Source organism: Salmo salar, chromosome ssa24 (genome assembly GCF_905237065.1).
Source record: "Salmo salar chromosome ssa24, Ssal_v3.1, whole genome shotgun sequence".
NCBI classification, from domain to species: domain Eukaryota; kingdom Metazoa; phylum Chordata; class Actinopteri; order Salmoniformes; family Salmonidae; genus Salmo; species Salmo salar.
The window spans coordinates 25,168,381-25,185,748 of record NC_059465.1 but is presented as its reverse complement, the minus strand read 5'-3'; the positions used below and the strand labels follow the sequence as shown (position 1 = coordinate 25,185,748).

At 43.1% G+C, this 17,368-nt stretch overlaps 1 protein-coding gene across 5 annotated transcripts in view; it reads left to right on the top strand.

The window, feature by feature from the left end:
* LOC106585456 (ral guanine nucleotide dissociation stimulator) overlaps positions 1-16,861 on the top strand; it is a 29,176-nt gene extending 12,315 nt beyond the window's left edge. For 3 of the 5 annotated variants that reach the window (XM_014171680.2, XM_014171679.2, XM_014171678.2), the window contains exons 2-18: positions 7,716-8,020; positions 8,138-8,212; positions 8,369-8,562; positions 8,723-8,847; positions 8,973-9,188; positions 9,299-9,402; positions 9,651-9,735; positions 11,289-11,366; positions 11,564-11,650; positions 11,750-11,782; positions 11,895-12,016; positions 12,112-12,207; positions 12,383-12,587; positions 12,889-12,963; positions 13,275-13,532; positions 13,700-13,814; positions 14,016-16,861. In XM_014171680.2, coding sequence (XP_014027155.1) covers positions 7,716-8,020; positions 8,138-8,212; positions 8,369-8,562; positions 8,723-8,847; positions 8,973-9,188; positions 9,299-9,402; positions 9,651-9,735; positions 11,289-11,366; positions 11,564-11,650; positions 11,750-11,782; positions 11,895-12,016; positions 12,112-12,207; positions 12,383-12,587; positions 12,889-12,963; positions 13,275-13,532; positions 13,700-13,814; positions 14,016-14,191 — 2,349 coding nt within the window. In that variant the 3' untranslated portion in view covers positions 14,192-16,861. Of the gene's footprint in view, positions 1-358; positions 748-7,715; positions 8,021-8,137; positions 8,213-8,368; positions 8,563-8,722; positions 8,848-8,972; positions 9,189-9,298; positions 9,403-9,650; positions 9,736-11,288; positions 11,367-11,563; positions 11,651-11,749; positions 11,783-11,894; positions 12,017-12,111; positions 12,208-12,382; positions 12,588-12,888; positions 12,964-13,274; positions 13,533-13,699; positions 13,815-14,015 lie in introns of those variants that run through there. The other 2 variants (XM_014171676.2, XM_014171677.2) reach the window with 2 other exon arrangements.
* The last annotated feature ends 507 nt before the right edge of the window (positions 16,862-17,368 follow it).

Here is a 17,368-nt window from a genome sequence, read left to right as displayed (position 1 = left end):
TTCTACTCACTAATTCCCAGGGAATTGCCCTCACGGTGGTTCACTGACTATGGTCCATCCAATTGTAACACAGATGCGTTTTTTTATTCATTAGATTTATTCTAAGGTTTTAGTGGATTATAGCCTACGCTTTAGTTTTTTCTATCCTTTTTCTGTTTCTACTGGGGTGATGTCTAATACCTCTTGTCTGTATGGATATCTGCATTGGAAACGTTTTAACAGGACCAATATTTCAGTCTTGAACATACCTTATCTGGAAACGGTTTCCACAGCGACCTAATAGTAACAACATTGACAGAGGGACGAGTACCGTAAGAAAGGAGGAGGAGCTATGAGTAACATTCCGCAATGAGTCATGCATTTCTAAGTACAGTAGGTCGAGGCGCCTGCCTTTAGCACTCTACAGTAGCCAGCTTCGTCTCTGTACTTCACGTTTTACTGTGTGGTCCTCTGGTAAAATGAAATGTATTGTAGCCTATCAGCAGACGTAACTATGGATATACGACAAAGAAAGGTTGTCACATCTATTGACTGCCATAATCGTATCCGTTACTAATGGTCCACTTTATGGGGATGTGCTCTGATGCGCAAAGCATCAACTCGGGATACCTCGATGAGATGTTCGATGCTGGAACATGGAAGGTGCGCAATATTTGGGATGGCGTAAAGCTGGAGGTTGGCGAGGACGAAAGCCCGGTGGTCCTTAACAGTTTCACACATTTGGACCCTGACCTACCACTATTTGAGGTAAGTTGGTGAACTGTGCGTAAAGAATTCTCCATCAATACTGAGACAGTATTTTAGGCTTATGTCCTATAGCTAGTGTGTCACTAAACTGAACATTTGGTGTGATAGTTGCCTAGTGATTTGTGTCTTATTGAAATGTAAAGAATTTAGGCCTACTGAAGTTCATAGTGATGTGGCAGAGTTTTTATATGGTTGGTATCATGCTCTCTAGAAATGTGTCCGGAGTGTCCTGTAGCCTACTACCCATTCCATAAGGACACATTTCAATTATCTAGGAAGGTCCAAAGAGTGGAATATGTTGGTTTTAATTTACTATCTGCTGATGCTCAGTATTGGCCTTATAGGCATGTGGGGAAAGAGTAAAGAAGCACATATACTTCAGCACATATTATAAAGTGGGTCGGTTCCTTTAGCAGTTGTCATTCACTGAGACGTTGCAGCAAATAAGGCAATGTGGATGACTAATCAAATTGGTTGGCCTTACATAATGCCTCCTTCGATCACATGGAATCAGATGAGGGCAAGAGCGCAATTGATACAGTGACTTTGAATGTTGGAAAAGTAAGTAAGTGAGTTGATGTTGGCTTGGCTATTCGGTTAGTTGTTACATCAGATCAAGATTTGCCAGGCAAAACATCGGTAATTCTGGGAAAGTGCATTCTTATGCACACCCTGTATGTGTATGTGTGTGTGTTTTCAATAACACCACTGTCTGTCAATGTTTTAAATATGTTCACTAACCTTCTGAAGAATAAAATATGCCTTTATTTTCACCAAGCTTGCGAAACTAAAGGCTGGAACTCAGACGATGTTATTTGTATTTTTTATTCGATTTTTTTATTATTAAAGACAGTATGTTTCCTTCATTTATACATGTCACATGCTTAGAGAGGGCAATTCAGGCTCCACTCCTACATTTCTCTCTCGCTCTCTCCTCTAATCTAATCCTCTCTAGTAACACAATTACTTGATGCTTAATCCCCCTCTTTCATTGGGCTAGGAGCTGCCTCTACAATCACAGCCATTCTTCTCCTTCAGCTGAGGATGTATGGTGATGTACAGTATTGGGATTCAATGGTTCAGTTGTGTATAAAGAAACTCAGGACACTGCAATTAATGTGACACTTCTGCCAATGGTCATTGATCGCTTTAGGGCCCCTGTAACCCCACGACAGCTATCCTTGATCTGAAGCAGTAAGAGACTGTAGATATAGCATCATTTGGTCTATCTCAGTAGTGCTGTGTCACAGGCTTGTTGACATAAGATTGATAGTGTTATGGTCACTCTGTCTTCTGAAAGATTAAATGACTGGTAGTGGTACCACCAAGGGCAGTGAGGAGGATCCACTCTGTCATCACTCTATACGTGTGTCCTCAGGCCCTATTCCAATAGCCATGAAGCGTAGTCATCTAGCTAATATTGTCACGTATACTCCCTCTCCGGCCTCTAGGTCATCAGGCTGCTGATTATCCCGCACACCTGTCGCCATCGTCTCGCGCCCCTGCGCCTCATGACACTCACCTGGACTCCATCACCTCCTTGATTATCTTCCCTATATCTGTCACTCCCCTTGGTTCTTTCCTCAGGTGTTATTGACTCTGTTTTCATGTCGGTGCGTTGTTTGTGTTTTGTGTTCATTTTATTTATTTAACTACTCACTCCCTGAACTTGCTTCCCGACTCTCAGCGAACTCGTTACAAATACACTGTTATGATGATAAAGTACTGCACTCTATAGCTAATAGTTTATTTAGGGGTATGAGTTTATTAGGGCAATCCAAGAGATTAAACTGGTGGAACTGGCACAAATTCTCCTTGATAAAATACGAAGGACCAAAAGCCTGTTCAGATCAAAACGTTTTATTGTTAATCATGCAATAATGAAAATATTAGGAAATATTAGGAATTAAAGTGTATTTCCACTTATGCGGTTGTGAGCATATTGGACATATTATTTTGTCAAAGAAATATGTCAATAGCAAATCATACTCTCCCTCTAACTAGTGAATTACATACTTTGTTGTTGTTTTGTGTGTGTGTGTGTGGGGGGGGGGGTGTGTGTTTGGAAATGGTCTAGAAACGTCTTGCTGATGTTAAGGAGACCTTTGTTTGTTGGATCTTATCCTGAAGACTGCAGGCGGAAGCTTCTTAACTGAGTCCTGTAACAAGAAACTGGAGGTGGATTTGTAGAAACAGACACAGAAGAGCTTTTGTTGTTGTAGATCATTAAAATGGAGAAAGAAAGAAGAGCGAGGGATAGAAAGAGGGAGAGAAAGAACTGCGAGGGCTAGAAAGAGAGAGAGTGAGTGAGAGCACTGAGCACTGAGGTTCAGGGAGGTTGAATGAGAGAAACAGACAGTGGGTGGAATGTTTCGGCCTGAAGCATGGAAAATAACTTTATTCCAAATTCTCTAGACTTAATAATACCAAATAAGTGGTAGTCTTGGACTTATTAGGTTTGTCTGACTACTCAAAATCTAAGTTTAGTGGATACAGCTCCTGATCTAAATTCACATATAAAAAATAAATCTTACAGTGTGGCACTCAAAAGAGAATGTGGAAGTCAAGAAGATAATGCACTCTTGCATTCCTAATTACTAAAAGCTCAATCAGTTTACACTTGCATTACTAAGTTTTGTGCAAATCATAAATTGATGCCTATGGGACATTTTCTGCAAAGTTTGCGTATATTTTTGGTTTAAAGTTACAATTCTGCTCCAGATAAAGGGATCCTAAGCGGTCCACGATCTCATTGGCATTCTACAGTCGTTGTGTGTGAGAGGAAGCTGCTGCCTGTGCTGGAGGGCCACTGTTGGACTTCACTATTGTTTGTGTTGTGTATTGTTTGTGCTGTGTACTCTATTTTGGAGCATCTCTTTCTGGTGGGGACTTTCTATGTGGCCTTCCCTGAACAGCTGGAGGAGATTGTGATTATTATCAAACCAGTTGTGAATTGGCCAACAGTTTCCAAATAGCCAACGCTATCAACACACTACTGAAATACAATTATGAAAAGTAGATGGTTATAGCGATACTATGTGCATTTGCATTAGCTGTTATTGTGCCATGTGACATTGTCTATTCAGGCACATATATAGAACTGATCATCTGTCCACTGATGACTGAAGGATGGATGTCTCTGTTGACACAAGCTCAGAGTCCAAAGATCAGTGCTTTGTTAATGTGGTCATTGTGGCTACAGCTTCTGTACATGCTATTCATAAGCCTTCTAACTGACTGAATCTAACACATGTTCCAGATAGATTCTTTTTATGGATGGGATGTACAATACATAGATGAGACCATTAATATGCCCACTCATTGTTGACATGCTTTGATAGAGGAAGTTCCCCATAGAAGTTTTTATTCTGATGCAGTCTTGCATAAAAAGTGATCTTGTGAAACGGAACCCATTCAAATGGTGTAGTTGTTGTGGTTACGGAGAGGTCCTCAGCCAGTCCATTACAGGCTAGTTTTTATTCCTTCGTTTTTGACGGACTTTCCAGTTGAATTTCGCTTTCTGATAAACTGCATGACTTGGTGGACTTTAGTTCTTCCTTGTGTGAGGCTCCTTTCCTTTCTTCCTTATAGGGATTTCCCACTATTGTCTAGTATCTCGCTTAATCATCACTCTCTCATGAAAGCGCAGGACCTGTTTGTCAATGTCTTGGTTTTTATTTTCATAATAAGGAAGTTTATTTATTAGAATGTATGGTGCCACTATTAGTGTGTGCTCAAGTACAACACTTGATAAAATCACCTTAAGATCCAACATTTAATAAAACATCTACTCAAGTAGCCCTATCAACACTTGATAAAATCACCTTAAGATCCAACACTTAATAAAACATCTACTCAAGTAGCCCTATCAACACTTGATAAAATCACCTTAAGATCCAACACTTAATAAAACATCTACTCAAGTAGGCCTATCAACAATTATCGGCAGACTCAACAGTTATCAGCAGACTCAACAGCCTTGGTTTCTCAAATGACTGCCTCGCCTGGTACACCAACTACTTCTCAGATAGAGTTCAGTGTGTCAAATCGGAGGGCCTGTTGTCCGGACCTCTGGCAGTCTCTATGGGGGTGCCACAGGGTCAAATTCTTGGGCCGACTCTTTTCTCTCTAAATATCAATGATGTCGCTCTTGCTGCGGGTGATTCCTTGATCCACCTCTACGCAGACGACAACATTCTGTATACATCTGGCCCTTCTTTGGACACTGTGTTAACAATCCTCCAAACAAGCTTCAATGCCATACAACACTCCTTCCGTGGCCTCCAACTGCTCTTAAACGCTAGTAAAACTATATGCATGCTCTTCAACCGATCGCTGCCCGCACCCGCCTGCCCGACTAGCATCACTACTCTGGACTGTTCTAACTCAGAATATGTGGACAACTACAAATACCTAGGTGTCTGGCTAGACTGTAAACTCTCCTTCCAGACTCATATTAAGCATCTCCAATCCAAAATGAAATCTAGAATCGGCTTCCTATTTCGCAACAAAGCCTCCTTCACTCACGCTGCCAAACATACCCTCGTAAAACTGACTATCCTACCGATCCTCGACTTCGGCGATGTCATTTACAAAATAGTCTCCAACACTCTACTCAGCAAACTGGATGCAGTCTATCACAGTGCCATCCGGTTTGTCACCAAAGCCCCATATACCACCCACCACTGCGACCTGTATGCTCTCGTCGGCTGCCCCTCGCTACATATTCGTCACCAGACCCACTGGCTCCAGGTCATCTATAAGTCTTTGCTAAGTAAAGCTCCGCCTTATCTCAGCTCACTGGTCACCATAACAACACCCACCCGTAGCATGCGCTCCAGCAGGTATATCTCACTGGTCATCCCCAAAGCCAACACCTCCTTTGGCCGCCTTTCCTTCCAGTTCTCTGCTACCAATGACTGGAACGAATTGCAAAAATCGCTGACTTTGGAGACTTATATCTACTTCACTAACTTTAAGCATCAGCTATCTGAGCAGCTTAGCGATCGTTGCAGCTGTACATAGCCCATCTGTAAATAGCCCATCCAACTACCTACCTCATCCCCATATTGTTTTTATTTATTTTTTGCTATTTTGTACGCCAGTATTTCTACTTGTACATCATCATCTGCACATCTATCACTCCAGTGTTAATTTGCTGAATTGTAATTACTTCGCTACTATGGTCTATTTATTGCCTTACCTCCTAACTCCATTTGCACACACTGTATATAGAGTTTTCTATTGTTATTGACTGTACTTTTGTTTATCCCATACTCTGTGTTGTTGTTTTTTGTCGCACAGCTTTGCTTTATCTTGGCCGTGTCGCAGTTGTACATGAGAACTTGTTCTCAACTGGCCTACTTGGTTAAATAAAGGTGAAATAAATAAAACACTTTTTTGTTGTTGTTGATAAAATCAACTTAAGATCCAACACTTAATAAAACATCTACTGAAGTAGAATTTCTACACTTGATAAAATCATCATATGAATGAGTCGAGTACTCACATAATATTAACCAGAATAATAAAAGTCTGTCAACAAGATGGTTGGTGACAAAGTTATTTTTTAGTTTACCTGAATCAAATGTTGTATATTGTATGTGTATGTGTGTTTGTCGGTGTCTATTTTTGCGTGAGAACTACAGACACGTGGAATTAAGACCATGAAAGGCATACTACTATTGTGTATGTGTTACCAGGGCTCCCCATGCAATCTCTGTCTGATGACTAAGCTATGATTCAGGCAGAGAGGGATATGACTGGTCAAGGCTTAATGGGGGAAGCCGTTCTCGCATGTATGTCTGTTTCCTGGCCCTACTTATGCCCTGTTCCTTTGGGTCTTTGGGAGTTCCCCCTGGTTTCCATGGTAACCTGGTCTCTGAAAGCCTCTGAGAGTTCCCTGACTTTCCACAGTTGTAAATAGGTCCTGTGTGGCATGGCCAGGCCACAGGCTGCCACAGGTCACCACAGTATACATTCACACACAGTCCAAATGTTATCTACAACCCTTTAATCTATATATAATCTTATATATAATTAGATTTTTTTTAATTCAAGAACTGGTGGATCTGAATAGGTCTGATTTGAGTTGTCTTAGGCCTTGTGCCATTAACATAGAGAGAGAAAGATTGGCCTTATGTCAAGAACAGGGCTGTGTTCCATTGGGTTTAGATTGATAGGCCAGCAGTATCTGTGTGCTCAGCTGATAAGGGCTACTCTCACTGTGAAGTCCAAGGCCTGTGTGCTCAGCGCCTGCTTTCAAACACAGCCATACAAACATGTTACAAATGATTTATAACCACGTACAGTAAACTCCTCTGTTCTAAAATAGAGTGTTAGTAATATAGCACTCAAACTGGATTTGAATCTCTGCTCAGCTCCATGGAAACCAAGCAAAACAGAGTGGCTGTGTGATTGAAGGTGAGAGTAGGCTATGACTAACAGCGAAAGTATTTTGGAGGTGCTGCTGTATATCTAGCTACCAAAAGGTTCTGATGAATAATGTGCTACAGATGCATAAGTAGGTGTATGACTGATGCCTGTGTCATGCTTGATTAGTGTACATACCACTACCCCACTGAGGAAGCAGCAGTCGTCAAACCGATGTTGTTTGGCTTTCTGGGTCAAGTGGCTGGGATGCTCACTGTAAAGTCCTCGAATATACCATTACTGTCCATATCATTCTGTGTTGGAGAGCTGGAGAAAAAAGGAATGGTGACAACAACCAACAACCACGAACTGTTTGGTACAGACCCCTCTTTCATTGAGGAAGCAGCTTCTGTTAATTCCTTGTTTGTAAAGCATGGGCTTTAGCCTGTGTTGTTGGGCTGTGTATCTAGCAACCTCTGTTTGATGTAACAGTATTGTTATTCATAGCCACACATGTAGGGAGGGAGGGAAGGGCCGATGTTTGTATATGTTTTTCAGACAGACCCTTACATCTCTTTGTCTTATTTTTCCTGTAGAACTCGACACAGGAGATCGGAGAGGAGGTGGAAGAGGGGGCAGTCTTCACCATCACCCTGAGGAAGGTACAGTTGCACCAGTCGGCCAGTAAGGGACAGCGATGGCTGGGCGTGGAGACAGACTCTGCTCTCAGCCTGTATGAGACGTGTAAAGTACGCACCATAAAGGCTGGTACGCTGGAGAGGCTGGTGGAATACATGGTGTCTGCGTTCAGGGGGAAGGACTCCACCTACGTCACCATCTTCCTCTGCACCTACCGCTCCTTCGCCACCACCAAGGAGGTGCTGGACCTCCTACTCAACAGGTACAGAGACGGCCATGAAGCTAGAACCGCACATGCATGTGTACACACGTAAGCACATAAATACAAAAACATACTATGCACAGTGTAATGCTGACAGATGTGTCCTTCATGTCTTAGGTATGCCAATCTACAGAACCAACCTGGGATAGATGTACACAGACACACTCAGGATGACAGCACAGAGCTCAGAAAGTAAGTGTCTGGGGAGACCAGCATTATCAATCATTTTGATGTTTGTTTTTTGTGTGCACAGTGTACACACATGTACTGTACCATACACTCTTCCCTCTCTGTCATCTGTACGTCTCCTCATTCCCTGCCTCTTCCCTACTGGCTTGTGTCCTGCAGCACTGTGTCGTCCATCCTGGGAGCGTGGCTGGACCAGTACTCAGAGGACTTCTGGAGCCCTCCACAGTATAGCTGTCTACACCACCTGATGTCCTACCTGCACCACCACTTCCCTGGCTCCGACCTGGAGCGCCGCGCGCGCAACCTGCTGGCCCTCTTGCACCGTAGGCAGCAGTGTGAGCCCGACCTCGACGGTGAGAGCCAGGATAGGGTTCAACTGGGGCTTGTCTGTGTCTCAGTGATATCAGACATGATGGGGATGCTGTTTATGCTTGAAGTGTTAAGGGCCTGTACTGAACTATAGACAGTACTTTAGGCAGTCTGATTATTAGCTCATCTGTGTTTTCTTTACAGTGGAGCACATTGGCTGTCCCTTCGCCACGCAGGAAGAGAGTGGCTTTGAAGACGAGCTTCCTGCCCTGAACTTCTTGTTCTTTGACCCCATCATGGTTGCCGAGCAGTTCACACTCATGGATGCGGTGAGACCCCCCCCAATTTTAATTAACTGCTCGATTTCAAGTAACTTCAATTTTAGCTGCTCTTGCGTTGTGCTTTGTGCTCACCCTTACTCACCCTTACACCCACCTCTGACCTCACCCTGTAGGATCTGTTCAAGAAGGTGGTCCCTTACCATTGCCTGGGGGGCATCTGGTCCCAGCGGGATAAGAAGGGGAAGGAACACCTGGCCCCCACCATTCGGGCCACAGTGGCCCAGTTCAACTGTGTCACCAACTGTGTCATCACCACCTGCCTGAGCAACCCCTGTCTGAAACCCACCCAGCGGGCTAGACTGGTGGAGCGCTGGATAGAGGTGGCCAGGGTAAGGCATCAGACCCACTCTCTGGGTCAATCACTCAGCAGTTAGTTTCAGTTGTGGATGATTGGTCATGCTGTTTTTCTCACTCTGTGGGTTCTTTCTGCTGTGTTTAGGAATGTCGTATCCTCAAGAACTTCTCGTCCCTGCGAGCTATCCTCTCTGGCCTGCAGTGTAACTCTCTCCACCGACTCAAGAGGACATGGGATGAGGTGTCCAGGTGAGACGGGATCAGTGACTGAGGCCTCGGTTTGGAGGGTTTACTATTGGATTATAAATTGGACCAGGGAGTTTTCATGGCCAGGTTACATGTTCAAGAAAAACATCATTAGTGCCGTGGGTCTTTGGTTGGGTTGATGGTAGAAGTTAACATTTCGTTGTTATTTGGAGGTCTTTTGCAGTGGTAGTTTATGTTTGTCTTTGCCCCTGAGATGTAAGGTTCACCTTTTGACTTCATTCTGCCAACAGAGAGAATTTCCGCACCTTCCGTGAGCTGTCAGAGATCTTCTCAGATGACAACAACTACTCTCTAAGCCGAGAGCTGCTGGTCAAGGTGGGTCAATGATCAGAGGGAAAAACCATACTCCTGAATGTAACTTACAGGAGCCTGGAATCTGTGTAATGGGTTTGTACAAACTACTGTGGGCTGTTGTGTATGTGGTACAATGTGTCTGTGTTTGTGTAGACCTTTTCCTCCTGCCCAATATGTGTAAGTGGATGTGGAGACAATAGTTGGTACAAATGACCTACATGTCGTCCCACACGTTACTCTATGTGTGTGTAAAAATGTCCCTGTGTTAGTTTTGGCTTTTTCCACCTGCCTCTTATATTGAATGTGTTGTGTTGGAGACCATTGTGCGCATAATTGACCTGAATGTTACTCAGCAGCTAATAGATCTTTAAGACATGAACTGCGTTTGAAAACAGGAAGTGGGTATGTGAAAAGTGGTTTTGAAAACTAGTAGTTGACAGGAAATATGGCTGGCTGACCCGTTACTGCTCTATAGACTCTCCTCTCGATCTATACAGCGGGGTCTCCATAGCAACCAGAACATAAATAGACAAGCTAGCTAACACCTTGTCTCCTCTCAGATGCTAGCTCACTCATCCTTCATCATGAGTTGTACAACACAGTATAGAATCTTATCTTGTAGTGTTCTCTCTAAAATGTATGAGATCCACAAGTGCAAGTATCAGTGTGAGTGTGGTTTGAGAGGACTTGATATGCGTAACTGCATGCCTGTAGAAGTGTGTCACCAGCAATGTAGGCTGTGGCAGTAGTCATGAATATTTTACTCGTTCAACATGAGGCTCAGTGCTTCTGTCAGGACTAGAGACAGATCAGATTCTCTTTGATTAAGACCACATAGGATTAGATAGCAGACAACATGTTTGGTTATATCTGAATCCTCCAAGAGAAACATATTTAATCTGCTCACCTGAATACATTCCTGCACAAAGAAATAGGAAGTGCCCTCGCCGTTGTTATGCCAATTTTGCACAAGTTACTCTTTAACTTGCAGCATATTCTTTCACTGGTTAAATAGTGAAATATGACTGCAAAAAGCAGAGGGTTTCTCCAACAGGAATGGCTATCCACATTCCTAGGCTTTAAGACAGGTATTTGAATTGGCCCTAATATTGAAGCTTGGGGTTTTTGGCTATGAGTTGAGGAAACCTGTGCTTGCTCAGAGGGAATCCCAGCTGATGTCGTAGGCAGATGGCAGGTACAGAAAAGAGCCCCACCCTGATGATGCATGAGTCTGTAAGGGAAATTCCAAGGCGTTGTCCCACTTACCTCTTTTCCTACATTCCACTATTGCTTAATCTATCTGGGCCAGCCCAACCAGGCCTGTGTAGGACTGCAAACTCTGGTTAGGTTGGGTAAAGAATTTCCCTGTTTTGTATCATTCACAGAAACATTAGAGCTAACTCAGCTGTAGCCCTTCCTGCACCCTCTCAGCCATACATTAGTGAATTAGTTTAGCCCTGTATGTCTACTCTTCTGAAAGTGTAATCATGGCCATTACTAGTTGTGTTTCAAACTAGTTTTTGCACTGTTCTAGGGATTGTTTTGTAAAACCAGAGTATCCTCTCTCTCTGCAGGAGGGCACCTCCAAATTTGCCACCCTGGAAATCAACCCTAAACGAGCGCAGAGGAGACACCAACAGCAGAGAGACTTGGTGAGTCTAGATCTTTTTTGAGTTAAATAATTTATCATGAAATACCAACTTCACCCACTTTATGCCAGGTATACTTGAGTGCTGTTATTGGGTTCATAGCACCATCTAGTGGTGAAATGAGAGCATTGTTATTGCTCATGGAGCCTGTGGTCACTGCGCTCTTATCAAACTTCTCTCTGACTATGTCTCTGTCATAGGGGGTGATGCAGGGGACCATTCCTTACCTGGGCACCTTCCTCACTGACCTGGTCATGATGGACACAGCTATGAAAGATTACACAGAGGTGAGAGTCTATCTCTATCTATCTCTGGATCATGTAGCCTCTTCAGTCTACTTGTTTAGTCTCTGTTCACATCTAATTATTATTTGTTCTCTATTCCAGAGTGGACTCATCAACTTTGAGAAGCGACGAAAGGTAAATTAAATTCTTACATGCTACTGATAAATAGGCGTTGATAAACAGGGAGACATCGCCGGCATTGTGGCTATGATTGGCTGGAGACTCACTCCCCGCCCCTTCTCTACAGGAGTTTGAGGTGATAGCTCAGATTAAGCTGCTGCAGCTGGCATCCAACAACTACAGTTTCACCCAGGACAGCTTCTTCAGGGAGTGGTTCTCAGGAGTGGAGAGACTCAGTGAGGCAGAGAGGTGAGGAGAGGCCTAAAGATTTTTATGAAATGTAAATTAAAATAATGAAATGTATGGGCATACAGTGTTGTTATTTCCATGCCTTTTTCCCATAGCTACACTCTGTCCTGTGAGATTGAACCACTGTCAGAGTCATCCAGCAATACTACCAGAGCCAAGAAAAACGGCGGCATCATGAAACGCTGGAGCGAGTAAGACCCATATTGTATAGATAACTTTTCACACTATGCCTATGTTTATTATAGTTGCAAATTAATAATAATTACATTTTTATTTTGAGCATACAGTTTTTCACTGTGTACAGTTCATGATGTTTTTATGGGGCCCTGTTCGCATACGTCTCCATGTGTTTCCCTTTTTCTCCAGTCGCCAGTTAACTGAGGCCAGCTGCAGCAGTGCAGGAAGCTCCCATTCCAAGTTGTTTGACCAGTCCCACATCAGACCGTACCAGAGAGGGGGAGGTGATAGTGGGGACACCCTCAGCGTCACCTCAGCTGGCTCCAGTGGCTCTGACCTGGAAGATGTCAACGCCAGCTTCCTGTCTGACTCTCCGGATGCCCACGAGAGAAAGGTGAGAAGGAGGAAGGGCCAGGGTCACATGGGGGAGGAGAACACTCCCACCAGAGAAGCATCTCATCATGATTCATGCCACATACATCCACCTTGATTTTCTTTCTTCCTGAGATACTGAAATTCCTGCATCACTGCAGCAATTTCAGTCCTGACATTTCAATGTCTTCGAATTCATCTTCTGTAAGGGCCATGTTGATGATAAGGGCTATGTGATAAGGGCCATGTGAATTGACACTGACCCATGTACTTACTTTACCTGTCTGACTTGTGGCTGACTGTGGCTCTGATTCCCTCTATAGACCTCTACATCCTCAGTAAAACATTCCGTCTCTGCTTTGGGGAAAGAAAGCCAGACTCGTGAGCCCAACTCCACGGTACTTTCACTCACCAGCCTTCTCTTTCCATCTCTCTCATCACTGGGGTTTTTCTGTTCTAACTGTCTCTCTCACTACTTCCCCTCTCCCAGTCCCAGAATATCACTGGGATCCTTACACTAATGCTGCACTCTCATCATATTACAAACCGTTTCTCATTCTCATATTCATACTCATATACTGTCATATTCCACATTCTATTTGTTTATAGCAGACACAGGAGTTTGTTCTGTGGACTGTAAATGGTTGGAATCATTCTCTCTCTCTCTCTCTCTCTCTCTCTCTCTCTCTCTCTCTCTCGCTTGCTCTAGTTTTGGGAGTCCACCTCCCTGTCTTCTCTAGACACCTCAGGGATGGGTTCTGGTTCGGGCTCCAGCAGCGCCTCGTCCTCCTCTGTGTCCTCCACCACTCCTCTCCCAGGTGCCTCCCGCTCCCACAAGCGGTCCGTCTCAGCCGTGTCCTGCTACTCTACACTCTCACTGCCCCTCTACAACCAGCAGGTGGATGACTGCTGCATCATCAGAGTCAGCCTAGACGTGGACAACGGCAACATGTACAAGAGCATCCTGGTAAGACAGAGGGAGAGGAGGAGGAGAAAGCTAATATAGATGAATAGATTCAAAATGTAAATTGTTAGCAGTGGGTGGTTGATTCAATTAACAATGTCTGAGCCAGAGAAGAGGCAAATCAGTTTTAAATGTCAACAAAAAAAGGTATTGTTCATCTCCTGTTGCAGGTGACCAGTCAGGACAAGACACCAGCAGTCATCAGCAAAGCCATGGTGAAACACAACCTGGAGCGAGAGAAAACGGAGGACTATGAGTTGATGCAGAAAATCTCTGAAGAAAAAGGTAATATCATATTTTCATTTTCCCAAAAAATATACTTTTAATTTTAATTCAAATAGATTGTCATTAATAGTATATTAATGTGTTGTTCTTACAACTGACTGACTCTAATCCATTCATCTTGTATAGTGTCCTAATTTATTCATTACTTAAATGAAAAACAAATGTTTTTACTAACAATATATACCTCTCCTCTCACCATAGAGCTGCGGATCCCAAACAATGCCAACGTTTTCTATGCCATGAACTCTACCGCCAACTATGACTTTGTGCTGAAGAAACGTGGCTTGTCCAAGAAAGGCCGGGCCAAGAGTGTAGCCAGCTCCACGCTGCCCCGCATGAAGCAGAAGGGCCTAAAAATCGCCAAAGGCATCTTCTGAGGACGAGTGTCCCAGCTCGCTGTCAGTCTGATGGATTAAGGCCCTCTAAATCCACCTAAGCTAAAGGATCTAAGAACTACACTAGAGACGGAGCCCAGTGGAAAACAACAACAAATCATGTCTGCATGCATCACAAGCAGGCAGCAAAGCAGGAAAAGCAATTACCGGTATCAGACTGATGTCTTCTTGGCTCAGGCCTTGATGAAGGGGAGCTTAACAATGTGCTGTCCCTATCCCTTCGTGCCTAAGTTTGTGTCAGTGGTGTTTACAAAGGGAATATCATAGAGAGTGTATAGCGTACATATGGCCACGTTATAAACTCTCTCTGACTGTGTGGTGATTAGAGTGGTGTTGGTAAATGTTGTACTGAGGAGCATAGAGGAAGGCACAGAGAACAATGATGGCCAGATTTATTAAGCCAAGTTAGTCTCGTGAGATAAAATACATTTTCAAGAGAGACCTGGACAAAGAGACCCGATGTGCTATCCTGGTGGAGTGTGGCACTTTTCCACTGTGAATAGATGGAAAGGTGGTCCATTGTAAGTTTGAAGAGTTGAATGCAGATACTGCCATATTGAATATGGGTCAAGGTGTGTGATCATTTCAGAGAAAACAAGGTGTGGGGAGTATACACTCTGTTAAGAGACATACATCTTGTTTTATTGAGTTATAACCAGGACAAGGAAGAAGGACATTGCAGTGGGGCTCAATATGCTCAATAGAAACATTTCAAAGATTACGGAGGGTTGGTGTAAAACAAAAAACAGATAAACAGTGAGGAGTGATAGATATTTACAAAATACCAACACAGTATAATATCAGCATTACTTTGCAATGGACCTTTATGTTTGATGATGTTACCATTACAGTTAGGCTATTTGTTTGGTACTCTTTACTTTGCTATGCAGCTGCTAAATGTACATTTTATAAAAGGTCAATAATTCACCTTATTTTTTTACAAACGTTTTTGGGGGTGAGGACAGGCATGACGTTAGGACTCTCCGATGACAGCATTTCATACCACCCGTCCCTACTGGACTATCTCTGTATGGAAAACAATGGTTTACATCTTTGTACTAACAGTGGGATAGTGGTATCATGTATAATCTGTAACTGCCAATGATTCTCCTTATGGCTGCCCAATTTCTGCTCCATGCATGCAAGAGGAGGTAACAGTCCTCGCCTCACAACAAAAAGCAGTGCACTAGCCCACACCAGCTTCTTCTTACTTACAATCTTAAAGACAGAGTGAGAGTAATGACACAAACTCTGAGATTCTTACAAGCATGCCAGTGGTTGTTTTTTGTCATGGAAAATACAGACAAAAAGTTGTTTGTCATTTCACTGACATTACATGCCTTTATTGCTCAGTGCTGCATGCTGGTCCCAACCCCTTTAAATGGCTTTTTAAAACGGTCCTTTCCTTGATGACCATGATAGAACCATAGAGGTAGGGGAAAGCAATATGGTGGAAACTCCCCTGTGATGGGGATTATCCAGACCTCTTGTATGCATGGCCTGGAAGGGGCGGAGAAGAGGCTGTTCTTTTGGGACATACATAGCATAATGATTGGTTGTCTCTGCTGTGCTTTGTCACTGTAATTTGCTACTTACACTGTGATTGGGTCTTTGCCGATCACTCTGATTGGCTCCCTTCTATGCTGAACACTGTGAACACACATTGGTTGTGTTCCTCTGCTCAGACGTTGCATGTATCAATCAATGGTTGCGTGCCACATCATTGGCTGTGCAGTTGGGAACCAGATTGCTATAACATATGATTTGGTTAGCTGACACATAAAATACCCATCTAAGCGTTGTAAGATCTGTCATGCATCAGCAGCGTCTGAGCAGAGGAATTACGACCCTTCTCTCTCTGTCTCGCTCTCCATTATGACACAATGAAATAGTAAAAGTCAACCCTGACAGAGAATAGATAGAGGTCCATGTGGTGGTAGAAATGTGTTCAGGGCATGGAGAAAAGGAGACAACTGGATTACCACTATATGTGCCAAAGAGATGAGGGGGCCTGTCACTCTCAAAAGACAATATTTGTTTCATTTCTCTATCACTTGAATTTTCTAGGGGAGTTTACCATTTCTGAGTGTTATGTTCTGAACACTACAACATCATTCTAAGAACCTCAGATACACTGTTCAAGCCTAGGTGGCAGTGCGGTTACTACTGGTTACCCTTGGAGAAACTGCACCACTTCCCTAAATAGTAACAGTCCTTTGGTTCTTTTCAAAGAATGGGTTCAGTATAATTTATGCTTTACATAAGTGGCTGTGTTTACTTCCACTTGACTGATTGTTTTGTGGTGTTATTCATAATTACTGGAGCTTGCTTTGCTTGGCCTGGAATGACTGGTCCTCTGCAGATTTGCAGTATCTGTCGCCTTTGCCATTATAACTGAGTTAAAACCTTTGTGTGTTTGCAGTGTCTTGTCTCTCATGTTTTTCTATTCCTAATGAATTAACAAAATATTGAGATGTCATACTATATGGAATTGTCTTTGTTTATGTCTTTGTTGACCTGGCATTATTTATTGGTTTGTACAGAAAGATTTTGTTATGCATTGTATATTATTTCCTCTCTTGTGTAATTATAGATTATTATATATTCATGTAAATACAAATAAACACTTAAGTTTACAAAAGTAAATACTCATTTATTTAACGTTTTTGGTGTAATTTAGTTCAAGTGAGGTGAGAAGATGGCTCCTTCCTTGGCAGATATGATAGCTAGTAACGCTCACCCCATGGTATTAACTTACAGCCAACACAATAAATGAAAGCAATAGAAGAATATTCACAGGAAAGCATCTAAGATGATGCACATAATAGGCTACAGTATTTTATCAGTACTGGACTACAGAATTCTTTATGTCCCATGTGGCTCAGTTGGTAGAGCATGGTGTTTGCAACGCCAGGGTTGTGGGTTTGATTCCCATGGGGGACCAGTATGGGGAAAAAAAAAATGAAATGTATGCATTCACTACTGTAAGTCGCTCTGGATAAGAGCGTCTGCTAAATGACTAAAATGTACAAATGTAAAATGTCCTCTCTGGTGCTTCAGACTGGCCACGAAGGAAAGGAGACAAGCAAAGGAAGTTAGATAAGGAAGCCATTATACTGACGTCATTTCGCAGCGCCAGTTAGTTTTTTACACAATGCG